Source organism: Branchiostoma lanceolatum, chromosome 2 (genome assembly GCF_035083965.1).
Source record: "Branchiostoma lanceolatum isolate klBraLanc5 chromosome 2, klBraLanc5.hap2, whole genome shotgun sequence".
NCBI classification, from domain to species: Eukaryota; Metazoa; Chordata; class Leptocardii; order Amphioxiformes; family Branchiostomatidae; genus Branchiostoma; species Branchiostoma lanceolatum.
This window is the reverse complement of record NC_089723.1, coordinates 31,792,765-31,820,182: the sequence shown is the minus strand read 5'-3', so window position 1 is coordinate 31,820,182 and position 27,418 is coordinate 31,792,765. Positions and strand designations below refer to the sequence as shown.

At 43.7% G+C, this 27,418-nt stretch overlaps 2 protein-coding genes across 3 annotated transcripts; both read right to left on the bottom strand.

The window, feature by feature from the left end:
• Nucleotides 1–233: 233 nt before the first annotated feature.
• Nucleotides 234–6,775, bottom strand: LOC136428640 (L-proline trans-4-hydroxylase-like). The gene is made up of 9 exons (XM_066418314.1): nucleotides 6,741–6,775; nucleotides 6,281–6,365; nucleotides 4,596–4,788; nucleotides 4,389–4,480; nucleotides 4,014–4,104; nucleotides 3,556–3,642; nucleotides 2,866–2,975; nucleotides 1,929–2,013; nucleotides 234–1,662 (listed from the first exon to the last, which is right to left on the bottom strand). Exons 1-9 carry the CDS (start codon nucleotides 6,745–6,747, stop codon nucleotides 1,546–1,548), a joined length of 867 nt encoding a protein of 288 aa, XP_066274411.1. The 5' UTR covers nucleotides 6,748–6,775; the 3' UTR covers nucleotides 234–1,545.
• A 442-nt stretch (nucleotides 6,776–7,217) lies between these two features.
• Nucleotides 7,218–25,936, bottom strand: LOC136428639 (gonadotropin-releasing hormone II receptor-like). 2 transcript variants are annotated; one of them, XM_066418313.1, is made up of 4 exons: nucleotides 25,789–25,936; nucleotides 12,151–12,974; nucleotides 11,379–11,577; nucleotides 7,218–11,100 (listed from the first exon to the last, which is right to left on the bottom strand). In XM_066418313.1, the coding sequence occupies exons 2-4, from the start codon at nucleotides 12,712–12,714 to the stop codon at nucleotides 10,676–10,678; spliced, it is 1,188 nt and encodes a 395-aa protein (XP_066274410.1). In that variant the 5' UTR covers nucleotides 12,715–12,974; nucleotides 25,789–25,936; the 3' UTR covers nucleotides 7,218–10,675. The 2 variants fall into 2 exon arrangements, with proteins under 2 accessions (XP_066274410.1, XP_066274409.1); XM_066418312.1 differs by lacking the exon at nucleotides 25,789–25,936 and adding an exon at nucleotides 17,798–17,989.
• Nucleotides 25,937–27,418: the final 1,482 nt, after the last annotated feature.

Sequence of the window (27,418 nt, the reverse complement as noted above, 5' to 3'; positions counted from 1 at the left end):
TGTACGTGGAAGTGGTCATCTAGGTACGGTTACTATCAGACCCAGGGGGAGAAGGTGATGTTGATTGGGAATGGGAGCTGTGACCCCACTGAGGGCGGAAGAGGAGAGTACCATACATTTACAGAGAGGTTAGCTGGCAGATATGCATTGATTGCTATATTCAGGATTCGAGATGGGTTTATTGGTATTGAGGAGAAGAAACAGGGAAGAAGACGGATCCGGAGGTTTTCGAGTTCATTGTTAGCCATAATGACAAACGTGTCTGTGAAACAGGTAGGCATGAATCGGATCATCGCTATTAACAGTTACATGCTGACTTGTCTGAGATTTACATACAGAAATCTTACCGTAGTTTCTTGATGCCTGTGCCCCGTTCTTAATTATTGTTAGAACCATTATCTGTACGGACCACTATACAATACCGTCAGTAGTAATAAACAGTTTAAAACAGTGAAAGATGACATGTGATGCAGACTTACCCCACCGATGACAATTCCTCGCTCACGAGGCAGAGTACTTTCCAATGACACTAGTACTGCCTGAGACGGCACAAGTCATTATATACTTGGCCCACATAGCTAGTTTGGCACACCCAACCATGCTAAGCTGGGCAATCAATGAAATTGGAATGTTCAGTGTAAGGTGGCATCAAACGTCAATCAATATCAGTCCGAAAGCAATTCAAGTGGCGAAACGGAAATTACATTGCGTTGGTATCTCCAAACTACATCTTACCGCTTGACAAAAAGTACGGTTGAAATTAATCACCAAGAACTTTCTTCTGCAACATTGATGCGGCCCGATCAGAGGTTACTAATTCTGGTGACGAGGCGAGCGATTTAAACTATGATAATGTAAATATAAGGTGAGATGTCGTCTGAGAAAACTCGGCAGGAGACACTGCATCTAATTACTCACATCACATTTGTATCTTACGTGCTCAGAATGCACGGGACACTCACCGCGAGCCCCTTGTAACTACAATTACACAATGTCATATGAATGGTTTGACAGCGGAACTGCCACGTTGCGTAACTGCACCCTGCGTCACGCCGATGAATAATGAGTACTACTTGACGTGACAGTCGCTACATGTTTGTGACTTGACAGGCTTCTGCTAGAAAGACTCGCTGTAATCGACCTTCCACTTTCCTGTCACACGTTCAGTCATGATTATTGGATTTCTTGTCGGATGGTTGAGCAACTGTCCATAGACAACCTTTTGATAATCCAAAACCACTGACATTTATGACTATAGAAATATGGTTAACTACCCATATCATTATCCTGCCAAACTTGGTTGTATTTCGTTCGGTGATTAGTTGTACTAAGTATTGAAAATCCTTGTGGACTGAGCGGCATTTCTCTCCAGTTATATCTGCCACTCAGTGACTGAATAAAGTGACTGTGAATAAATAGGTTGTCGTTACGTATTTCTGATGATTTACGGAACTTCAGCCTTGAAATGAGCACATTAGATGTATAGGCGACATGTGTTGATTTGAACGGGTTGGTCTTGGATTAGGTACTTTACGTATCACCAAGTTAAGGCTTAACGTCCTTGTCCAGTACTCTTACAGCGAAGTCGTTCTCCAGCTTGAAGAAGTCCCTGCCGGCAGAGTCTATCACAGACGGACACTCCAAGACCGCGCTGTTGGGAAGCTGTGGGACACATGTCGAACATATCAGACTTGACTGTTTGTATCATATGTATAGATGTAATAGACCTTACGAAACTCGCTGTACTTTTGTTGTGTCAATAAAGATTTCTGTATCAGGACGGCAACGGACGTCGCACCAACAACCTCCTCTGTAGCACAGAGCTGTAGCTACACCCCCCTGGTATACATGCAACCAATAAGATCCATTAAGTTTCATTCTAATCACTCTTATCTTAACAGGTACTTTTTTTCTGTTCCTGACCATACCTTCTCCAAAATGGTGTCCTCCGGAATGTACTGTTCACAAACGGGCAGGTTGTCGGCACGGTTGTAGGCAATCAAGAACGCCCATCTGAAGAGTGGGATAACCTACATTCACACCACATCTGGCATTGTGATCATACATGTTAAAGGATAAAAAGATGGCCCATAACAAGCGGAGACGTTTATAACATGAATCCTCGTCGTGAGGAATTTCTCATTTATTTACTGGGTGGGCCGGCAACTCTTTCTTCGTTGCGAAGAGCTCAATAGGCGGGGCCAGATCGCAAGGGTCGGGAGCGGCTGCCATTTGGCGCTAACTTTCTACAGCAAATAAGATGACGACAGGGAACATTGCCAATGAAGTTTGCTCATCAATCTGCAAAATTGATGTTGCGTCATTACATGCTTTTAAAACGCCGATACCGCAGCGTCAAAGCTGCCTGCAGACATTGATTCTGGCTGGAGACCAGACAGGTACCAGATAGGTTTTTGACCTTGTTCAGATCAAGTTTGCGCCCTATTGACCCGAACAAGCTCCTTAGCTATAGATTCTACGAACATTATGTATTATGATATTTCATTCCTGTAGGAATTTAATGTAATTTGCTTGGACCGTTGTACCATGAAACAGTGTCCGCCGCACTAGCGTTGCCTGTATCATTGTGAACAATTATTACCGATGGAAAAACTTCAATCATATACGAGGTACATATTTCCTATCGTCAGCTCATTTGCTGTAGAAAGTTAGCGCCGAATGGCAGCCGCTCCAGACACTTGCGATCTAGCCCCGGCAACTGTAAGCTCCTCGCAATTCAGCCCCTGGCTGCGAAGTAAGAGTAGTCGGCCCACCCAACCCAATCAGGTACTTCAATCAGGTACATATAGTATCCTTGATGACTTCACTCCTGTCTTCTACTTGTTCAGCACATACAGTCCCTACCTGCGGCGGTCACTGCGGTTCTGATCACTCCTGTGCAGAAGGTTGCAGTGAAAGAAGATGGCGTCTCCGGGTTCGAGTTCCGCGTACTTCAGACTAAGTGCGTCCTCCAGCTAAATTGTAAATTATTTCAACACTGATAACCTTAGATGGTAACGTTGATACACAAAGAATTGTTTAAACGATCAATGTGTTCCTGTTTGAAATTTGAAATTTGTTGCTTTGTTGCTGACTTTCATTTACTGATTTACTGTTCACTACAATCTCATCCTAGGTCGGCCCCAGCTCCGACATGTTGTAAGGGATTGCAACCGTCATTTCGGATGGTAATGTAAGGCCGACGGCCCCGTGTATGAGGGAGCTTCTAGGCATACGCCTCAAGCGTCAAACTTCTGCACGCAAAAGTGAGAGTAGGGGTGAACCGCTGTGCTTGACTAAATACACGAGTCGTAGCGAAGCCGTTGCACTACTAGTTTTATAATTCCGCCACCCTGAAAAGACACGTCAAAACAGATATTCAACGTCTGGCAGCATAATGTATTCCTGTAGATCTAAACTGTGCATACCCTGGGGTGCTAGAGATCTATCAAACCTACTGTTTTCCAAAGTGACGGATTTATGTAGCCCGGCGAACTAATGTTAATGGTGGTTACCATAACACGAAATGGACATAATCTCTGTTTCCAAGGTTACCTGGGCCACCCGCTCCCCATCGGCCCCGGCCTGGTCGCCGACTCGGACATGGTCGATACGGCCGGCTCGGTGGGACCCCGGCAGGATCTGGGGTGACGTCATGAGAGAGAAACATGTGAGAGAGTTTGGTCGAAAAGTGTGCTGTAACAGTCAGGTCGGCCTTGAATAAGAAAGATGTGAATTTGAAGGTGTAATTTTTCCCGCGGAGTCCCGCAATACGAGCACTAAATACTGGGACTCCCGGCAGGTGTATTCGCATACAACAGTAAATATCTGGTATTGATAAACTTTTGATATATGCCACTGTTGGAACAAAAAAGATCATAAGGATGAAAGCTGACTGTGTAGTGTTCTTGTTTAACGTCAACTCAAGCAAATACAACGCTAAAGCTTTAACACAAACGGTTTCTTCCAAATCTGAGTTATGGGTGATACTCTTCCGTTTTCTGTTGGCGTACCTTGAGGCAGCCATTTTGCCTGTCCGCCTTGTCCACAGCTATCAGCACGGTGCCCATGTCGGGGAACATGAAACCGTTCACGTACCAGTAGCTACAGGACGATTTGGGTCAAAAGAAACACGACGACAGGTTAAAAACTTTGCATATTGAGAGGCGGTGCTAGACTCTGTCTTACTTACAGCGGAAATTTGAAGCACGTATCGACTTTTAAACTTGACATGTCATTTATTGATTTTGAAATTTCCCCTCTAGCTGTACACGAGTTTTGTAACGTCCCTAGATGACGCTCTACTTGTACGAAGGAGTGCAACTATCAGCAAGTCGGGTCTCTACAGAGAATGTGTCAAATATGTCGGATATGATCCCATCACTCACCCGTAGTCCTGGTGCCAGATGTGCGCCCCGCCGGTACGGGCCTCCTTCATAACTACTTTGGAGTGATAGTGGTATACCTTTCCACCAAGAAGCTAACGGGTACATACATAAAGGGTCTTTAGATGAATTTCAATTACTCAATGCTGCACCGAAAAGAAAGAGAAGCAAAGGTACTCGAAGACAGATCCTTGCTAATTAGTCTGATACCTTCTCCATCGTTCCCGCCACTTTCTCTACCCTGGTCACGACGCCGGTGATGTCGTTCCCAAGCTTGTGCCACAGGGCAAGTTTTGTGCGACCCCCCTCCCCATCGTCCCGTCCGTAGTTGTACTTTTGCAGCCCTTCGTCTGCCTCTAACAGACATCTCAGTTTCTGAATCTCATCACAGTCAAGCACTGACCTGTCACACACATAACAAGGAGAATAAACACAAGAACGGATCGATGTCGATGGATTGTAAAAAAATGGGCAGGATATAAACATTGATCTGTAACGTTGGGTAACATAAATTCGGGATTTTTCCGATAATGGTTGACTGAAATCAATCTAGCAGAACAATAAACCATCCTTTTTTTCTATTATTCTGTCAGTATCATGTACTACCTTTGCACTAATCATATATATGGTAGATTTTGTCTCTAGTCGTGCTGACACCATAATATTTCAACTTGAAACTACCGTCCGCCGCACTCACAATGACGGTGCTGTCGGACAGGGGTGAACATTAATTCGGGAGAGAAGATTCGTCTTGAATATCTTACCGCTAATTACATTTTATACAGCAGCTATTCGTTCCATCCTTGGCTTGAGGAGAGTGCTATGGATTTAGACGTGTCCAAGTAAAAAAATACACGAAAAAACGGCCGTACCGCACACATCAGGCCTACGGGAACAACCCGTGTGTTGAGTCGGTAGCTATAGAACGTCAAAGTCGACATCCACCGTCATGGCAACGTGTACATTATTCATGGAAAGTTAGCCGGATGCCTTAGCATTGATAATACTACTATGTCCATGTATTCCTTGTTGTGTTAGGTGCAAACTTTGAGGAAAACATCGTCCTCAGTCCACAATCACACGCAACATTCAGACAAAAAAGTGTTCCTCACAAACCTTTGTCGTCTGCTTGACAACAGGATTCTGGGTAATGATATGGCGGCGGGAAAATACACATGCCGTAGGTTGTAGCAACAAAGAGGGGTTTTGATGATTCATCACACTTAGAGTCCAATTGCAGGTCAGCAATTTTAAGAAAATAAGTTGTCTTGTAAATGATTGTGTTTAGCAGGAAGCGGATGTGACATTTTTCTTATAAACCAGCCGACAACGATGTAGTGTGATTCTCCCACGAAGCCCTCAGACTGTTCCAATAAGGGACGGAGAGTTTTTGTCCTCGTCGCCTTCTAATGCATGCTTATCGAAGCTTTTCAGACAGTGTTCTGAATACGTTAGTCTGTCAAGTTTGCATTTCTAGCGGTATTACTGATTTTGCATCTAGCACATATCCCTAAATACCCCGTTTTCGAAAAATCCCGAATTTAAGTACCCCACGAATTTATGTTACCCAACGTTACAGGCTTTTCATTTGGCGGGATTAAAAGTAAGTCTCTGAAACACCCCGACATGCTCCTGGTTAATCCATTTACCCACTAACATACTACGGTCGTAAACAACAAGCGATATTGTCACGATATTGTCACACAATACATTTGACTTTGTCACGAACATATCCGGGTACAGACGGAATTGCAAGGTACTAAATTGTAGCGGTTTAAGTCAAGAGCGCCTCGAATAACAGCATTACACACATTTCATTCTTGGCGAAGCGGCGATATTAGTGACAGAGGCAGACCACAGGATACCTGGTATGGAAGTGGTCGTGACGTCATTACCTGAGTATGATGTACCCGTTCCTGTCGAAGTCCGCCTTCACTGTGTCTGTTACTTTGAAGTCTTCCGAAAACCTGTAGTCTGATCCTGAGTCAAATGTCAACAACATGCCGATTGGAAAAGGGAGTCACTGCAAATATTGAGTATTGTATTGTTAGACTTAATCCTTGAGTGACAAACACCATCCCTAATACTCAGTACCCACCTCCATATCTTAACATCTTAAATACTTTCTCATTATCATTATTCTTTAGTATCAAAATCAAGGACCTTCGTCATTAGGCCTGCCGAAACTTTGTACAAGTCTCTACGCAACCACAAGCCCGGTGATTTCCATGCACTTAGAGACATATCAATCAATTTCGGCGTACGTTTTGGTGGATAGTTTCAATCCATACATTGTTATTATCAAAATCTCAACAAAAATTGTACACAGAATTTGTGACTGGCGATCGTACCTACCCGCCATCTTAGCAGAGTACACTGCATATGGACTGTTCTTTGATCCCTGGACCAAAGTGTTATATACATCATGACGTACTCTGTAGTTCTAAATACGCGGCAGGTACAAAATGCAATACTGCAGCTGTGTGCACAGGGTTAGTTTGTTTAGCGTCAGTAATGTAGATCTAAGTTACCCAAGGACTTTTTTGTTCATGAAGAAGTCACATTTCCCTGATTTCCCTTGTTTCCCTACTCCGTAAATTCCCTAATATCTCTAAATTACGTTCTGAATCAAAGTGGAACTGCAATTGTTTCAGAATTTCCCTACTTTTCAAATTGTTCCTACTTTGTATTATTTCCCTACTTTCCCAAGTTCTGCTCAACTATGACCTTTAGCCATCTCGATGATGACGTCGACCTGTTTTTATGACGTCATCGTGGTGGACTACCCTACCCCCCGAGGAGAAAACAAGAACACACATTGCAAACTCGAGATTCCAAATATACCGACTTTATTTGTTGACACACAAAGCCAAAAATACACATACGACATCGGCCATATTCAATTATACGATTTTCTATCATATGGCACAGTCTCTCCAATAACGGTTACAACTTACAACAACTTGTTTGGTTCTGGTCCATTGGTTATATAACCTTTAAAGGTATGTAACGTTACAAATGTAGTGGCCTATAGTCATACACCGCTTCGAACTGCCTGGCTATTTTTTTTCACGAAGAAAATACGACTTATGAGCAGATAAAAGCCTCAATCATTGAAAAACTGATGTAAGTTTTACCAAAGTTATCAAGTTTTTATATCACTATCAAATAACATTCATGTCCAAGAGCGATACTGAACAGTGCAGTATATTTCATCGTTGATTAGTATGTGGTGTTATGTGATCGTTTGTGTATGTCCTTTACGTGGTGTGATATTTAACTCCGATCACCTCATTAAGTCACCAGCCATGTATTCAATAATATACAATTATGATGATAGTGCAAGTGGTGAATAGATACGAGGGGTGATCAATAAGTCCTCGGCCTCACCCAGAAATAAGGTCCACAGCGCAAATTTTGGGGCATGATTATGTAGCTTAACATCTTTTAGCAATATCCACCAAATTTCAAATTATTGTGGCCAATAAGTTTTAGTTGACGTTCATTTGAAAACTATTAGGTAAGTGACGAGAAAAACAAGGGTATACTGTGGTCAGAGCTGTGTGGGTCAAGTTCTTCATGCCATGAATCGCCATAAAATCTTTGAAGACATTGTCAAAATGTTTGATAAAGATTCCCTTCTTATTTCAACTAAAAAGAAGTGGGTATCTGACTTTCAGCAGAGCAAGTCGGCCCGCACACCTTAAGTCACAGCTCAATTGTCCATGTTTTTATCCTTCTACCTCACCTAATGTTACTGAGAGTCGTCTGCAAAGTAATGACCAGAATGATTTGAAGTTTGGTGGATATTGTTAAAAGATGTCATACTACATAATTATGCCCCAAAATTTGCATTGTGGACCTTATTTATGGGTGAGGCCGAGGACTTATTGATCACCCGTATAGTGCAAAGAAGAGTGCTATAAGCCTGGGCCCTAAAACAAACGCTCTTCTATCCTATGTGGCTGGCAATGTTTTGGTCTCATCCTCAGTGTCAGCTGTCTTGTCAAGTTTCCACGTATTGGTTGAATACGACAAGTACCCTGATTAGGTAAAATGAGGCCTTTGTAAAAATGTTACCCTCTTACTACAAGAGAAATATTGAGTTTCTTGCTAACAGCTGCTGAGGACAAAGGAGGAAAATTGTCAACCCCAAAAGACGTACAAAAAAGAGCTAACAGACAAGTGGCGGCCAGGTAATATTGCTTTGATAAAACGTCGTTGAAAGTTTTATATTTACACTCAAACATCTATTTCATAAGAGACAACGTAAATTTGCTTGCCAGGCTCCCCGTTTCTTTTAACTCACTTTTATTACCCATTATTGTGAAAAATATCAAATATCATCAGAATCCTTCACGGTTTGAAATACGAGAAGGAATCGTTGGTAATTTGGAATGCGTGAACTCTATTAAGGGGTTTTTAGGATATCGAAGTTAGGTTAGAGTAGCATTATGGTAGCTTGCTGTATAACCCCCATTGAAATTAATTATACTGGAACATACCGCATTTTTATCACTGTTGACTGTTTCCAAAGATCAATGAATTAGATATTTGATTACCACAAGACAAGATAGTTTCAAGAAACAAATGGGCTAATATCACAACATGGGCTGGTTCTGTGTCTCAAGCGGAGTGTCTCACATGTATGGCACTTCACAACCCATGGTCATCACTGAACGTGATCATGACACGACATGACATGACATGACACGACATGACATGACATGACATGACACGACATGACATGACATGACATGACACGACATGACACGACATGACATGACATGACACGACATGACACGACACGACACGACATGACATCACATGCGTCAGTACCAACAAAAATGTGACGCATGTCGTTGCTTTCATCAGATCACCATCACAATGGTACATAAATGTACGTGATTGCCACCTAATGTCAAACACCACTATCTCTCCATTTATATATATATATATACCAAGTCGTCTGTACAACGGTGATATGTTTTCACTGACTTTTTCACTGATGATAAGTATTAAATAACATCAACTGACTCCACAAGTACCTACTCGTGACCAAGAAGTATTTGGCGTGCACATTTGAAGACCATGTATAATAGCAGTCATCAACCTTTTAACAACTGGAATGATAGTCCCGACCTTACAACAATACAATATTGTTATCCAAACAATGTAATACTGCACTTCCATGAACTTGAAATATGCCGATATGTAATACATTTGTACTTATGGGGCTCTGTCAGGAAGTAACTTCGTATCACAAATATCATGTCAAGGAGTGTATTATCTCTGACAGCCTCCGCTATTGATCAACAAAAGTAGATTCTCTGTGTGGTATCGTTTTCATCACACAAACACTTCCAAACATGGTAATTTTAAGATGATTATCATTCAATATACTGTATATTGTTTTGTAAACATTATATTTACGATAGCTATGTTATTGCCACTCGTATAGAATTCCCTTAATGGTCCGTTTTCGCGCATACAATAGTCGTCCGTCACCAAGTTCTGGATGTGCTTGACAAATACCCTTAAGACTGCGCAAAACCATTGAATGTATCGGGTGGTTTTCAAGCGCGACCATTCAGAAAAGTTCGATAAAGACGCTGTTATAAAACCCTGCTTTGCCTTGATTTCTACCAACCATTTATTTCCTGAATCTAAGCTTGAAATTTTAGATTCTCTTCATATTTTCCACCACCGCGTCAAGAGGCACATCAACGTCAACATCAAGTCCTTTATTCTTTAAACCTCCCAAATAAACAAGAGTACTTCTGTACCACCGGCAATCAGATAGCCGTCGCATCGTATTTCACGACATGACTTAGCTAAAGCAAAAGTCTAACTCAGACAACAACATCTAAGCTTCTTAAAGCTTTCTAAGGGCTTTCACAGTTGATAAAGCCTCTTTCTTGTATCTCGGCATCAATGATACATGTCTGCAGACCTTCTTATGCTGCTGACCACCTTCTAACATTTCCCTTTCTTTCTAAAAAGGTGAACTCTCATAAAAGGAAACCTTCCGAACACAACATTCAACAAAGACGGCTTTGATAATGCATTGGAAGTTAACCGTACCGCATCGGCTGGCCCTGCGATGACACGCAAGTGCAGCGAAGAAGACAACGACTCAAAATTCCCAGAACACAATGCAAACATGCAAAAGACTGCTGCCAGCCTAAGGCTAAGATATTACACCATTCATCTTTTCAGCCATTGCACTTCAACAGGCACTCGGCAGGAGATACCAATCACATTTCTGTGTAATCTTTTTAAAACTACTTTCAGGTCGATGTTCCGTTGCGAGTTTTCTTCACCGATCGTAGCGGGATGGCGACGGTGTCGACGCGGCTGACGACTGTGGTCCCGAAGGTGCTGTCTCTGGTCACGAAATCCTTGCGCTTCAGCCAGCCGCAGCAGCGGCGGAACTCCCGCACGAAGTTGATGGAGAACAGGCCGTAGATGAGCGGGTCGAGGCAGGGGTTGGTCAGGCCGAAGATGAAGAGGGCGTCGCTCACCGCTGACGGCACGGTGAAGACGATGCACCGATCCGCCAGGAACCAGATCATCAGGACGTAGTACGGAGACCAGTTGATGACGAAGGCCGACACGATGACGAAGGTCATCAGCCAGGTCTTCTCCTTGGCCTTCGCCAGGCGGTCTGCACCGGAGTGGCGGAGTCTGTGCCCTTCCTCCCGGACAAGTGGATCTGAGAAGACACAAGAATGACAGTAAATGCCTGTTATGATTTAGTCAAACGTTCGTGTGTGTTTGTGTGTATGTTTGTATGTCAGCACAAAAAACATGTATTTTTGTGTGTGTGTGTGTGTGTGTGTGTGTGTATATGTGTGTGTGTGTGTGTGTGTGTGTGTGTGTGTGTGTGTGTGTGTGTGTGTGTGTGTGTGTATGTGTATGTGTGTGTGTGGCACGGCGTGGGTGTGTTTTGGTCCCTGTATATTCCTATATATCTAAACTCCCCATACGTACCAGTCAGCTCACGGTGTTTGCGGGAGATCTCGGCCAGAATAAGGAGGTAACACGTGATCATGATGGTCAGAGGCAGGATGAAAACCATGATGAAGTGGAAGCTGTTGTACAACGGCTCCTGCCAGGGGGCGCTGTAGACCCCGTGCGTCGCACACTGGGTGAAATCCGGCGCTGGAGTCACGAGATGGAAAATGAAGAGCTGAAAAAGCAAAATATTCTTTGTCGACGAGTATGCATGGTGCATATTCTTACACATTTTGTGAGGGAAAAATGGAAAAACGACGTCATATCATTGAAAAAGCAGTGGGGAAACATACGTATACATACTAGAGATGACGTTCTCAACATAAAACTCTTGTCATCGAGGTCTCTCTAACGTTGCTAGCTAATTGCTATTCTACAGTAGTGTCGTAGTCGATTCATAACGAATGTTATGGGTTTTTTTCTAGAAGTAGAGTAATGTACAGTTGTATACCGTAGTATAGTTTGAGACATGAAAGCAGAATACACATACGCTTACAGCCTTAAGCCACCCTCTCACTGGACCCGCGGCGCGCTGGCGCCGTCGCTGCGGCCGATCGAATTGACAAAGCACTCAACGAATTTCATCGAAAAAAAAACGAGTCTTTTTAAGCTATGTGTGTTTTGTTGTTTTTTTGGTCTTGTACGTTTTGAATGATATTCCCATTATAACGTCATGGGTAACACAAATCCAGTTTAGGACGCAGCGACGCCGCCAGCGTGCCGCGGGTCCAGTGAGAGGGGGCTTTACCTGAGGAATGCTGAGGATGCCTCCGATGACCCACACCAGCATGACCATGATCTTGCATCTCTTGTAGGCGTCCGTCATGCTCAGGGGCCGGAGGATGGCCATACAGCGGTCAATACTGATGACCACCAGGATGAAGGTAGACGCGTACAGCGCCCACAGCTTCAGGAACATCAGGATGCGGCATGCCGCTTCCCCGGCGTACCACTGGACCGTTAGATTCCACACGCCATCTAGCGGCATCACGATCAACGTCATGACGATATCGGCCACGGAAAGATGCATGATGAGGAAGTTCACGCGAGACTTTCTGGCGCGATTTCGGAACATCGTGACGAAGACGATGAGATTTCCCACGAGAGATATGAACATCAAAGTAAAGGTTATCGAGACGCGGACTTTAGTTGAGTAAGTAAAGACTGGCAGGGGAAAGGCCAACCCTGGCGAACTGGCATCGGTCACGTTTGTGCAGTTGGTATTCCCCGCCAGTATGTCATTGTCCGTACAAACAACTGTAGAGTTTGTGGAGTTTGTGTAAAGACTCTGTCCTTGGCCCGGGCAATCCATGGCTCTGTTCTTAGTCTCACACTACTAACAGTCAAAGTTTTATTCCAACTGTGTACCACGTGGGATTTCAGTCATCGTGGAATTTCTTTCCAGCTGCTGTGTGGTCTTCCGGTCACAATTGATGAAATTCTTTAAGTACGACTGACTAAGGAACCCGGTACGTTAGCAGTTTACTGAAGAGTACAGTTCTGTTTGGCGGGTTTTCGGTCCCCTCGCTATCCTTACTTCTGTGTATGCAGGCTGGCGAGTGTCCTCTTTACCTGCGGTAAAGACGAGAAAACGAACTGTTGACGTACTCAAATAAACATTTCGAACGATCGAGAAATGAAACATCACTGTTTATGTAGCGAAGTATTGAATCACGTCAGGACAGAGGGAAGTACAAATGTCACATAAACAGAACATCAAAATAAGAGGAGAAACATAAACAGCACGGCCTGTGCCGTCTCATTCTAATGGACACTAACTGTCCGCGCTGACAGTTTCAGTTCATGTTTTAGAGCTGTTGACAGCTCTCATAAGTCAAGGTAACAATCACATCCGAAGATGTCAGCAAACCGTAAAATCCGATACCATCCGATACCCTCCTCCCAAGACCACCCATTTGGGGAAATAGTTGGTACCGTGTACATTGAAAACTTACTGAAGGACGTAGGGGGGGGGGGGTTAAAACACATTCAGAAAACGTAAAGATGCATTTAACATGTAACTTATATTTCGTATGCTTTCAATGTGCTCTATCAAAAGCTAATTGATTAGTTTGCGGAACATGTTGTTGTCTTGTGCAGATTGTGCTCCAAACTTACCTTCCTAACCTATGACTGGTGTGGTATGGAAACACAACGTGTTTTCCTTGCTTTTATGAGCAGGAAAAGCTTCATGTTGGCGGAACTAATAAAAAGAAATGAAATGAATCAAGAAGCTCACGGCCCTGCGGCTGAAGAGGTCACGGTAAGGCAGTAGTAAGCCATGGTCATGGGGGAATTAGGTCATGAACAGGAGGCTGAATCCGCCAGCATTTATAATCAAATACTTGTATACGTAACGTTACCTTTACATTTGGATGTTATATGTAGATGCGTTTTCACATACATGTATATCGATCCAAATATCAGTCATCACCTGTTGCAATTTTTACAGGAAACATGCTGAGTTTTGTTTTTAAATGACGTATGGATAAAATACGGGTTTGATAATGCCACCACACCCGACAGCGTATGTCCTCAATAATTTCCTATCACAGTTTCCACGGAAAATTGAAATGTTGTTAAAGGTGTGACCTTTCGTGGAAAAGTATCGATTCTCTACCACATCAGTCGTTTTATCCACCATTATGTGAGTGTTGTTGCAGGATCTGAAGATTGAACAAAATCGAAATGAGCGGCCAAAAGAAACGGTATAGGCAGCACGATCACTCGTAAACCTGGTGAAAACTGACAAAAGGCAGTTACCAAGAGTTCGGAAAGAACTGGTTATGGATATTGTATACCGAGGGAGAGGGCAAAATCGATAAGTGTGGTCGGTGCTTTAACTTGTCAGGGTATGGTAATCCTTCAAGGATGGACATTGCCTACAGGCAACTGTTGGGAACATCGTCTAACCTGTCACTCATAATCTTCAATTTAGAAAGCTAATGAGGCGTTTACAGAAATAATGAAATCAGAGGCTATGGAGTGACATCAGAGACTTTGGAGTGTACGTTTCACAGAAAATCAAATCACTGTGCTGAAATCAGCTAAAAATCAAAACACTCAGACATGCCTCGCGAAACTGGACAGTTTTGTAACCACAGTCAAACTTAACGGTTTGAGAGAGGTGCCAACAGTTTTTGAACACTGAGGATCGATATCTTCAATCGATGAGACTTATTTCGAAACTGGAATAGATGGACTAGAATAGATTTAGAATGAAGTTGGCAGGGTCGGACGAATCTACCACCAGCACACGTTAATTTTTGATCGCGCTATCGAACGTACTGTGTTCTATAATGTAATCCATGGCGTGTTTCATGTTACCATCAACTCTTTAAAAAAAGTTACTTGAAGAACAAAGGAAACTTCCAGCGGCAGTCTTTTACTTCAAGATGATAGTCTGAACTTTTCTGAGTCGTCCCGCGGGTGAGGAGACAGAACCCGGCTGTAGTCCCCTCAGGCCTAACCTATCACAAGGAACAAGGTAACCTTCTCTGTCTAATAAATACAAAGACTTTTCAGTGTCGGCGGCTATGGACGCTGCGTTTTCTGATAAGCGGACTCTGAAAGACCCTCCGATAACTTTATCTCCCTTAACTACAAGGACAGAAATAAATCAACTGTAGAGACATCACTTTCCCGTCACTTGTACAGTCTACATTAAATACCTCACTCCATCATTGCCAGTCTCTTTGGCTTATGAATTCAACATGCGTGAAGTGAAGAGATGCACAAATGCTTTCGCGTGATAAAGAGCGACTTGACGCCAACATTCATTGTTCAACCACGGTTCCGAATTGTATATCAAATTATCATAGAACAAACGCATGCGACAGGAAATGGTTGTAAAGAACATTAACGTTAAGTGTCTGTGAAGTGTGAAATTCGTTAATTTTACGCTTCCATGTTCATCAACAATAGAGACGATTTCGCAGAGATCACAAGTGTTCTTCTTTCCAAAAAACACACATCGACAAATGTCCTCTTAACTTGACGCACTTCGTCATCTCTATCTCTCATCTCCATCCTTTCCATGTATTGCGTACTTTAACATACATGAGGGATGAAGAATGGGTTGCCCGTATCAATCTCTTCATTCTTTCTTTCTTTCTGCTTTGATATTAGGGAAAAACAAGCGGGTTTGAATCGGCTTCTTAATTGTCGTATCTATCAATTTTTAAACGTTCGAGGCTTGGAAATCATTCATTAATCAACTTGTCCAACCATATTTTACCAACAGTCAACCGAGCAAGCAAATGACCAACCAACCAACCAACAAACCAACAAACCAGCGGGTACGAATCGGCTCCTTCATTGTCGTATCTATCAATTTGTTTTCGAAATGATTAAACGTTCGAAGCTTAGAAATCATTCATTAATCAACTTGTCCAACCAAATTTTACCAACCAACCAACCAACCGACCAACCAGCTAACCAACCAGCCAGCCAGCCATCATAAACATCCTTTCTTAGCCCTGTCATGAAGTTAAGCCTTAAACAAGAAGGGATCGTGCATTTTCCAATCAGCCCGATGCTGGTGCGTCCACCCCCTGTCTAATGAAATGGTCGGTCCGACCACCTGTCACCATGTCCACTGTGCCGCTAACCTGCGCTGTTGTGGCAATACGGCCAGGACAATTAGCGACGTTGATGTGGACATAAACAATGCGCGGTGTCAGAAAAGCACGTCTGCCAGGTACACAAATCATATGTTGACAGAATGACTGAGCGCTGATGACAGCCACGAACTCACTTGGAAGGAGGTAGATACTCTAGCGTTAGCTGCAGGCTCAGTCAATAAAGAAGATACAGAGCAGAAACAGCGATGTGTGACAGCGGGCAGTGTGAGTACGGTACAGATCTGCTGCAAGTAGGTCCAATGAGAATAAATAATTTTTGCACCGCTAATTCTCACTCAGGAGGCTTTAGGAAAGACTAACTATCTCACCTGGTCAGGTAAAACCCGCGCTAGCAGATATTGCATGACCACGGTTTACAGTAGGCACACTTCTAATGAATTGGTGTGTTGAGAAAGCAGCACGTTCCGTGTGTTTTGATGACGACTAGATCCTGTTTCTTTCCTATCACACATGTTTACCGTCGTGCATGCGGAGTTCTGACATGGTAACGGTCACAGTGTGCTGACTCTTGGCCTGCCTTGCGATAGAAAAATCTTCACGACGTACCGCAGTGACAAGCACGGGGGCCTTCTGGCAACTGGAATCAGCAAAGTTGAAGCTAACCACCCACTAGACATTCTTGTCCCACGAAAAAAGAGGCGAAAATAGAGACATCGATAACACGCATGTAGCAGCAACATCCGGGATGGCACATTGACTCATGATCCATACAAGCCGCCTGCACTTTCCAAATACCACGGGCAGTTTTGTAAACTAACGGCGGGGGGAAAAACAAAGCTTCACTTTTTGAGCCGTGTAAAGATCATCTCAAGATAGTCTATAGCAAGAGAATCAATCAAACTATCAATCTCACAGTCGAAACATACTCTAGCCTTCAATCAACTGTTGGGAGGCAAACATTCTTTATATTGTTCCAGTTTCCACCAAACAATCCTACCAAGGAGACAGGACAAGTAGACAGTGTTACGATCTTATCCCCCAGTATCTACTTCGAGATTAAATCTCTTACTTAGTGCTCCCGTCATGTGCACGTCAGATTCCTGGCAGGTCGCGGCACGGTCGCTGTGGTACGACCGCCGAGGTACGCCAGGTCCCTTTCCTCGTGTAAATCGGGTCCGAATTCCCTCCATGCGAGGGAAACAATTTCTGTCCTAAGAACAATTTCACCCCTCCTTACCGATGCCTCGGAGCAGGGGTAGTAATAATACCGACCGTGGTTGCTGACAAACACAATTACAGTCGGACATGTTTCAGGTGCTGACAAGCGGGGTGTTAAGCAGGCAAGTATCAGACTCTGTGTCCTTGACCTTAATGATTCTATAACTCACAGTACCAAATTTAATGGTTCGTTCATTTGAGGTTAGACAGATTAGTGAGATTCGGGTGCAGAATCACAAGGCACTGTTGGCCGACTGATCTCTCTATGTATATAACTAGGGAACCCAAAATCTAATCAGTTTGAGGTCTTAAGAAGACTTACCCACACACCAAGTATGAAGATAGTCCATCTAGTCATTATCGTGTTCACAGACACACGCATGCACACACACACACACACGAACGCTGACGAAAACATAACCTTCTCTGCATACCTGCTCATTTGTCTGACACACAGCATGCACCATCATACTGTTTTCACAGTGACTATTTGTTGGATTTTCTGTTTCAACGGTCAAAAGATTGTTTAAGTCTCCCTGACGGGGCGATAACAGCACATTGAAGAAATGAATTGACCTTGAGTTATTGACTTACCTCAAGTTTTTGAAGCTCGTCTGTCCATCGCCACCTTCCGACCAGCTAATGTTTGTTTTGAAAGATTAGACAGTAGAGCTCTGGACTATGCCGCGAGAGAATAGTGTTTTCACCACGAGAGACGATATCGCCCACGAAATGTTGTTAGATCCTGGTTTCGCATGCCAAAGGTCAAAACTGATTTACAGCGGAAGCGAAGCGCCAACATGTCTCTCTTCTACCTGGCGGAACTTAATTGTATTAACCAATTACCGAGCTGTTGTTGAAAGGACGAAATTTGAAAGGTATTCCCTCCACTTCTCGGGTGTTTTTGATGTGTCAAATGCCGTATTATTTCAACCACCGTTCATTGTTTTCTTTGAAATTGATGGAACGCACATTGAAGGGTCGCTGTGTTTTCCATGCCTTATCAGAGGAAAATTCCTTTGAATTCCACTTGACAGGAGTTGATTGCATGTGTCAGAACCAGCAATTTCCACCATTTACATCAAAGTAAAATTTGCTCAGATCCTGGAGAATCATAAAATGCTGACATGGCCAGATGGCTCTATGGTGTTTTTCCGCTAACAGTTTTTTGTTTGTTTAACGGAAATACCCTAATGAGACCAGCGTAAGATATAACTCAACTTAAGTAATTCGGACATTTCATCATCGCTTGTACGCTACCGGCATGCTTGATAGACAGAAGCGTCATTTTTCCGGATGAAATATGGATGGCAATTTATTCACTCGTGCTGAAAGTTTAAGTATCACCTTGAAAGTGCACGCATCCCGTAGATGGAATATTTCCCGCTGAAAATCGGCCTAGCGTGAGAGTGTGATAGACTTTACCTCTCCAGCTGTAGTGAGTTCGAACGTCTGAGACAAAATCGACGTGCGTTATCTGACAACATCTGGCTGACCTGGCCAAAAACGTCGCTCAAACTCAAGCCCTGGTCTGCGTCTGACGACAGGAAGGCAGTAACGTGTCGGGAAGTGGACCATCAAACAAAGTGGTCTCCCCAAGTGCTAACGTTAGGTTCGGTAGCCAAGAAATACTGATGGCATTGTTATACATGAAGACCATAGGTTCTAGTGAAGCTGACACCACTGATAGAGTGATGTAACGTTAGTTAGTACATGTACCATGTATAACACGAGGAACATTAACACCCGAACTCAGTACAGAGGGGGATCTTTCCTACCAAAGACAATTAGGGACTGGAACGGTCACCTTCGTGTCATGTGCCTCTGCCAGTCACTGATAACTCTTGATCATACTGCGGCTTTTATGTTGACCGACCAAGGCTATGGACTGTGGACTACGAGTTTTGGATTACGGATTGTTGATTATGGATATGGATAAAGACGTGTAGGGGGGTTCGACACACAGCCGTTTATATAAGCCAGGTGCGCTATCCCAATAAGCCAGAATAATCAGCGTAATGATTGTGGGCATCAACGGAAAGAAGAAGAAGAATCGAAATTGTTTACACCCCAACCTCTAACCTAGCCTCCAACAGGTCTTCCTTCCTTTCTATGGATCGTAGGATTTAGCCTGGGTGCCATCCTATTTCTACCGGAGCCCTGGTAGAAATAGGATGGCACCGGCTACGTAGGATTCGGCCAAAAAAGGAATAATTGGCCAGTACAGTCAGTTCGCGGTAAGGTATATATTTATTTCCCCTGCGCTTGCAAATGAAACCCTCTGGTGGCCAAACTTCCCTGGCAAATATTTTCCCTATAGCTGGCGTAGTTAGTCTGGTAGAGACTACCGCTAACCTTTCACTCTCCATGTTTTAGACATTGATTACTTTATGTCGGTTGCCTATGCAATGTAGCCTATGCATGGTAAGTCCTTTTTCTTTACATATCTAGCACTAGCATCTCATGATATGTTTTCCATATAGAGGCTGTACCAAGTGGGCAGTGTACATCGGCAAAAGTTTTCTCTGAAATTTTACTGCTTCATCACAATTATGAATAAAGTAAACGGTTTCCAGTGTTATCTATTTCTTCCACCCAAATATTTGTTTTCAGACACTACATATATGATTCGGCATTGACGCGAATGTATTGCATATAATATATAGCTAGTCACTTTTACAGTTGGAAAGATATCTAACCTCACCTGCTCTGTTTGCAACCTCGCTCCTCTATCCACGTAAGAGGCCTCTATCTAGCTGTACGGCACTTTTCTATGCACTCTTACTTGAGATCGGTAATGGCTTCATAGGCACGGTAGTGACCATGCAAACACTCGATCCTTTGTGCACGACGTCTTTCACCCTCCAAATACCTCCCATTTGCGGCTTTCAGTAACATCCCCAGACCCCAGGCTGAATGTAGAGTCTAATGGCTTTTCGCTCGGATCGGTGGCACTCTTCGAACTTCGCCGTGAAGACTTAGCAGAAAGTTGTGCCGGAGATTTTGGGTGGATGACCGTTCCTCAGCCCTGGCGCACGCGTAGTGCATAAAACTCCGCATTTGGTGAGAGGTCTGGACAAGGGGAGACGTGTTTTCATCGATCTTGTCCGGCCAGCTTTGAACAGCCTTACCCTTTTCTAAGCTAGAGATCATCATGATAGCTTCTGTTCCATTTTTTATCTCGTTGCGGTATCGTACGGCAAGCTATCGAACGGGGCAGCAGAAATTAAAAAGAAAAGAGTCAGAAAAGATTGGAGATTTTACCACCATTGTTAAGATCATTCCTGCTCGCTGCCTACGCAGTGATTCGTATGTTTCTGTGCTAACTGTTACGCGCTATAACCGTCCTAGGCCTCCTTCCCACTAGACAGCGATCTCTGAGCGACCGCAAAGCGACGAAAATTAGATTTGTGTAACCCTTGATATATCATATTGGATTATGATGAAAGATGTAAAAGTACGATTAGAAAGACGATAAAAGGCACACAAAAATCGTTTTTCATCGATGGAATTCTTTGCGCGATCTGTCAAATCGCTGGTCGCTCAGTGGTCACATCTTAAGCTTAACTAATGACCAAGTGCTACAAAACGTACAGTTGATTGAGGTCGACCTCTGGCGCCACGCCATCTTCTTTCAGCGAAACCAATGTGGTTAAATGAATATAGCAGAAATACTCTGGTAAGAACTTTAGTTCTCATCTAAAACAAGAGTAAACTCACCATAGGAAATGGAAGGGTGCGGCGGCGGCGATGCTTGTTACATGTACGTGAACTTCGGACGTTAGGTTAAGTGTCGAACTGGGTGGCATACGAGGATTGTACAGGTGACAGGAGTTATAGACAGGAACTGGGGAGACGATTGTGGAACAGCGCTAGCTCCTTATAGTTCTGAGGGACGAGAAATGTTATTGCTAAGACCTGTCTTCTTGCAGAGTCATGATCGACTGGAATTTCTGGGAACTGCCTTCATACCAGACGTAAAACTGCGGTTAGTTTTCAAGACGAATGGAAAACAAGCTCGGCCGTCCTCTGCCGAGATTCCGCTGCGAAATTTATGGACCTGACACAGAACCAGTTCCCGGCTGGAGGGCAGCGATCAAAGGCTTTGAGACGGCGTCGTCCTGGGAATACTTCTCATACATCAACTAGAACCACATGTACATGGACATGGACATTGATTATTTTCGCCATAGATATTTGAAGGGGACCGTTATGAAGGCCGCCAGATAGACTGAGCTGGTCAATTGCTTCCTGCGCAGACATTATCTCCTATTCAGTAAATAAATTAAACATCGTCAGAGTCTCCTTGGGATAGCTAATGTTTTTTTCACAAAATGTGTTTCGACGAAAACCTGTCAGAAAATTGTCTTCCAGCCGCCAAGAGTCAGTTCCGCTGTGTCTGATAGACGCCGACGTCTGATAATGTTCCACGCACGTAAGGAAGGCAATTGAAATAGCTGTCCCAATATCATGCTGGAAAAACAAAATAACACACCATAGAATTGTCTTAATTTTGGCCCCGTGATGATAGGAACATTGTAATGCATTGTACTGGGACAGAACGAGACTAATCACCAATGACAAACGCCCTGTACTGCGCACGCGTGAGATTTAACCTCTCCCCTGTCTTGCCCTCATATCGACGGTAATTTAGACAAATTGTTCTAAAGGCAGACCTAATCGCACACCTTTTCCAGGACCTTTGCCGACGATAATCTTCAGTTCCCACGAGGTTACCTTTCCCCGAAGACCCCGTGACCACGTCTGAGTGTAATGCAAGTTCCGCGGTACCCGAGGCTACAAACGCTTCGCTAACACTTCAAGAAAATTGCCGTAACTACCAGACAACGATATAAAGCTTTCAGAGGATTGGACTTGGACTTCTGGTAGTAGCACAATCTTGTCCCGGAAGATATGGAACAAATCCTTGAGATGTGATACGAGACAGAAACCATTCATCAAGATGTGAGAAAGAGTTTCTAACCCACCAGTTGTACCTCGAGTGAAACAGTGACTTTGGGTGTTACTGTCACACTTACGCAACTTGTGAAACTTACGGCAAGCCGTCGGCATAGCTTCATTGGTCGTGCTGTACAGAAACCACAGTGATCTGTCCCTTTGGGATAACGGATCCCATTCTAAAACTCTTTTTCAAACCTTTTAAGTTACGACGAGGGACTTGACGCTCTGAACCATTCAGAAGGATCTGTTGCCTACTGAAATGTCCGAAACAACTCCACAACGTAACTACTCCACTGAAACAGAAAAAAAAGGAAACGACATTCATCAAGACCGAGACAGATTCCAGACTGACCACGTAGGAATTAGGACTGGTAAAAATAAACACTCGTGCAAACCACACGTTCCGTCCATTTCCGCGCTTGCGAAGTTTCGTCGTTTCCTCAGCAAATGAAGATTAATGGACGCGAAGACCAGGAGATACCAGACGGCCTGCCTGCCTGTCGACACCAATGAACCAAGGTTATTTTGTTATCTCTTCTTGGCACGTAAGTGTGATTAGATGCAATTTTATTGATTCAATTTGTGCTGCCAATTTCATTCCGGCTTTAGTTGGCGATTGTCCGTATCCCTAGAGATATGTTCCCCCTTGTGCAAGCACATGTTAATAAGAAAAAAGGGACTATATGGATTGAGCTCATTGCACCAATTCTTATCAGTTGCACAAAACCTTACATTGGCTATATCCATGAAATCTACTGTCTCGTTGTCTCGTTACTCGGATGAAGTATTGTGGTCGCTATTGTTCTTGGAATCCCGCCCATTCTTATTTTACCACAGCTGTGTGTTTTATACGTCTGTACTGCAGTCCATGATGCCTCTGTAGGTCACAACCACCCCTGCAGTATTTTCGCACAAGTCTTGAAGGCAACCGAAGCAATATTAGGACCCAAAAAATGGAAATAAAGATTATTGAAATCTTTATGGTAGGGACATTTACTAACACTGTTTTGCACATTTGAGCATTTTAAAACTGCGCAAAAATGAGCCGTACAATGATCCCCTTAGTTTCGCGAGCCTGCAAAAACTCTGGTGAGTTCTCACATCACAACGACGTCGTATTTTTGCATGATGGGCGTTGCTATTCATTTTGATAGTGTTGTTTGAACTAATTATGTATGAAATGACTAAATAAATTGATTTTTGGGCGCTAATATTGCTTGGATTTCCTTTAAAGCCTCCCTCGCATCTTCAAGATGTCCAATTTTGTGCGAGTGTTCTCATCTTCAAGTGGATTTGTGGCCTTGGCTCCTTTTGTAAGTCTCCCGGGGGTTACGGTTGGCGATTCAGCGATACGGCCAAACTTTTAGCTTTTCTCCAAGCAGAGGTTGTCGGAGAAGATTGTGACCTTTTTATCATATGCCCCGTTTTCTGTCGCTGGTGGAGAGTGCCGACATGATAAAAAGGTCACAATCTTCTCCACCAACCTCTGCTTGGAGAGTAGTACTGGTATTTGCCACCCTAGAATGCTTCTAGAGGGTGCAGACACGATCTGCCTATACTAGCATAGAAACCTGGCCCATACTGTTGAAAATCGCGAATCAGCGACCCCCCCCCCCCCCCCCCCCCCTAAAAGGCAAATCTCCAACAAGGCTGCGAAGGACTCGGGGTGACTAAAATTTACCGCTTGAGAGACGTACAAAAATGAGCCACAGCCAACCTTGACGTCTATCCTGAGATAACAGACGTGTGGAACAGACGGCATCGTCTCTGTCTTGCCAAGAAATGTGAACATTCCTGTCTCATCTAGCTGCAGCTTCTTATAAAGTACGTCGGATAAACAGGACTCACAACATATGCCCATATGGGTATGCGTAGCCGAAAGCTGAGAGAAATGTTTTTTTCGGAAAAGCATGCGACGGCTCGACGCCTTTCTTTCCTGGTACTCCTGGCGTTATTCTTATGTAGCGGTGGATCCGCAGGTACTTGAGACATACAAATGATGGCTGACAGCGTTGGGACTTGGGATGAAGATGGAAAGGGGCGACAGAATCCCACTGCACGGGGCATCACGGAGAACTGGATGTATCATATGCATATCATTATCTTCTTCCAGAGCCGCCGCTAGCAGCGCTTGCTATTGCCAATTGCGCAATACAAGCGATGGCTCTAGGATGAGAAGATGATGGATATAATCTTTAGAAAATGCACCAATTTTGACATCTGTCAAAGAAATACTGCTTAAAAGTCAGGCTTGGGGTACAGAAATACGGATGATATTCCATGTTTTTCTGTCCGAGAAGCCACGGACGAACGGTTCGTTTTCCTGGCAGCGAGGGCTGACTGTCGCGGTTGTGAGTGTGTGCGTTTTTGTGACAGGTGTTTCGAGTTCGTGGGCGTCCGTCAAAGCTTTAAAATGTTGTTGTTTTGTCTTCAAAAATCTATCAGGGGGGGAAAGAAACTAATAAAAGCTGTGAAACTTTTGGAAGGTGTCGATAGAGCGATGCAAGACGCCGTATTGTTTGCAACCAAGCAAAGGAGAGAATTCCCCGATACGCCCTCCTTATGTTAAGTCTGGAGCCTCAGGCTAATTCCGCGCTCCCCGTTGTTTTCAATCGAGACTAACTAATACCGAGTCCCATTCCTTAAAAGTTTTGGGTGCAGAGTTAGACTGTGCCAGCCAGACTCTGGAACTGGCTATCTGAATGGACCTTGGTCCTTAGCTTTCTTGTATCTGGAAAACCGGAGAAATGTATTTCAGGTAAAGCACCTAGCACCATGACACCACTTGACAGGACTAAGGCCGTCTCAACAAGAGTATGTAATCTTATCCCATAAGCCTACCTGCACCCCTAATCCATGAAGAAGACAGCTCAATTACTGAAGATGAGAAGTCATAGTTACCATGAGATAATATCGTCGCTGTGATATTGTCTATCCACCCCTCAGTTTTTGACAGCATGATTAAGTACCGATAAACAATTGTGCCGGTGTCACCTCGCTGACATATCGATCAGTTGACACCTTCTAGTTCAGATAGCAACACCCTGTACCGCACCACAAAATAAGCGCAAACGTTCGACAAGACTTTTACTTTGTTTTCTCAGGTAATTTCTGACCATAAGAATGCCTGTTATTGATACGGAAGGCTACGTCTTACGTCTTACGATCCGACAACATAACCCGCATTCCTTGTCATTGTAGAATGTGAGATTAGAAGGAATTAGTCGCTGTCAAAAGAAACAAAAAACCTTCCGAAAATCTCGTATCAACCTTCCCTAAAGCTATCGTATGATTACCGGTGATTGCGAACGGTGTTACAAACATAGACAAAAGATGTGTCTAGTGTGTCAGTTGGTGAATTAAGGTGTATTAGAGACGGTGGATTAACGTTTTCCTGTCGGTTTTAAATCAAGTCAGATCTGAAGTAATGCTTTGCAAATTGTTTTGACTAAGTTTCCAACCAGTGGTTCTATTATCAGGGCTAATGAGCATGTTGGACGACAACCGACCAACGGTGTTGGTGTATCTGCCATTATGTAGCATTACATCGATTCAATCAGGACAAGGTAAGGTTTACACCACAGACTCTGTATCATATAGGGTAGTCACAAAACCACACTGACCTGCGTTTCTGACGATGTCCGACCACTCGGGAAAGACTTGCTCTTCGAGGGAAGCTGGACAATCGACGCCGCGATCGTCTGATCAGGCGTCGTCTCTCGGACTGTGAAATAAAAGTGCATGTGGGGTTGTGAGGTATTGACGCACACCACGCAGGCACTGGGATGGGAGCGCCTGCAGCGAGAACACAACCAAGGTAAACAGGACGGGTCCACAATACTCGATAGGAGGGGGGTGAATCGTCGGTGATAAATGGGAGCAATTGGTTTAGGGTAGGGCCATCCGTATTCGTCAGCAGACAACATCAAATTACCTGTAGATAGAATCAGGACGACAGTCCGCCCCAATGTTCCAATGTGTGTACAATTCAACTATTTCAAGTCAACTAATGGGATGGGGTGGAACCACGGTATAATTGGATGACGGTGGTACATGCGCATGTTCAGTCCGCAGGGACGGACAAAACTTTCGTTGAAATAAAACTTCTATCATAAGCATGATATATGCCCTATATAGCAATCTTCTGATATTTGATATCCGCTTTTAATCTTATGTGATCGTATAGGTTTATGAGTGCTGTGGTGCCCTGACGGTATGGTTGCCGTTTTCCCAAACGTTGACGCAATTATGATAGTATATTATATAGCTTACAGTCATATCTTATTAAACAATGATTACTTTCGTGTCACTGCAAGTTTCCCATGGCAAGCAGGACACTTGATAGTTTATACGAGTTCTTTATATCGTAACTTCCGTGTGTGTTACGCAAATGAACAGAGAATACGTCATCAAAAGAATATTGACGAATTCATAGAAATATGAACATCACTTAAGGGAAGGCTCGAGCGCAAAGCAGAAAATTGAGCGAGAAATGAACTTTTGTGTCATGTTGAACATCAAAAGGCCTATAGCAAAGTAGTTTTTTGTTGTTGCTTATTACATTTCTGAACAATCCTTTTGGATAGTAGTAAACGGCGTTTTTACAAGGACATTCGATGTAATGGAATGGAATGGAAATGTAATTCCTGGAATTCCAGCCACGGGCATGATATAATAACCGCCCGCACAAATCCTATTCTTTGGTCATCACGGTACGCCCGACTAGCCGTCCAGAGATAACTCATGAATACAGATTTGACCCTGACATGAAAAACCCATTTCAGTTTGAGGGTCTCTAACATGACCATATGCTGATGAGCTGAGGGCCGGTAGGTCAGGACCGCGGGTTCACCTCCTACAGGAAAACAGTTATCCGGCCGAATGGACATATCAGATACCAAACCGCAGTCTCCATTATGATGGTCACCCTTCCTATCTACCGGCGTCCCGCCAAATATTGAGTCATGCCCTTTATTCTAAAAATATTGCAGAATGAATAGGTTGGGGTTTTACACTATTGCCAGCGTCGCAGCCAAAATGTTCTACGAGACACCCTATACCTAAATTTTTCCGCATAGACTAATACATGCGTGGTACTGTAATTAGAGATAAAATGAGAACCCTTCTTTTGTGTGTGTGTGACGCAAAGCGTTCGTGAGCACCCAATCCTCTTACGATCAACCTACTGGTCCACTCACTGTCATATCTAGTATGATGCGGGTCTAGAGTGACAGAACTGCCCAATCTGTTACC

Bases quoted from the DNA above. Each gene is read 5' to 3' on its own strand.
- LOC136428640 (XM_066418314.1), bottom strand. The intron at 4,105-4,388 runs GTGAGTGATGGG...ATCGTCCTGTAG, and splicing joins ATCTGGCACCAGGACTACGG to CTACTGGTACGTGAACGGTT. The intron at 2,014-2,865 runs GTAGGGACTGTA...CCCACTCTTCAG, and splicing joins AACCGCAGTGACCGCCGCAG to ATGGGCGTTCTTGATTGCCT.
- LOC136428639 (XM_066418313.1), bottom strand. From the start codon at position 12,714: ATGGATTGCCCGGGCCAAGGACAGAGTCTTTACACAAACTCCACAAAC. The intron at 11,578-12,150 runs GTAAAGCCCCCT...TTGCTTTTTCAG, and splicing joins GCATCCTCAGCATTCCTCAG to CTCTTCATTTTCCATCTCGT. The intron at 11,101-11,378 runs GTACGTATGGGG...GTGTCTTCTCAG, and splicing joins CAAACACCGTGAGCTGACTG to ATCCACTTGTCCGGGAGGAA.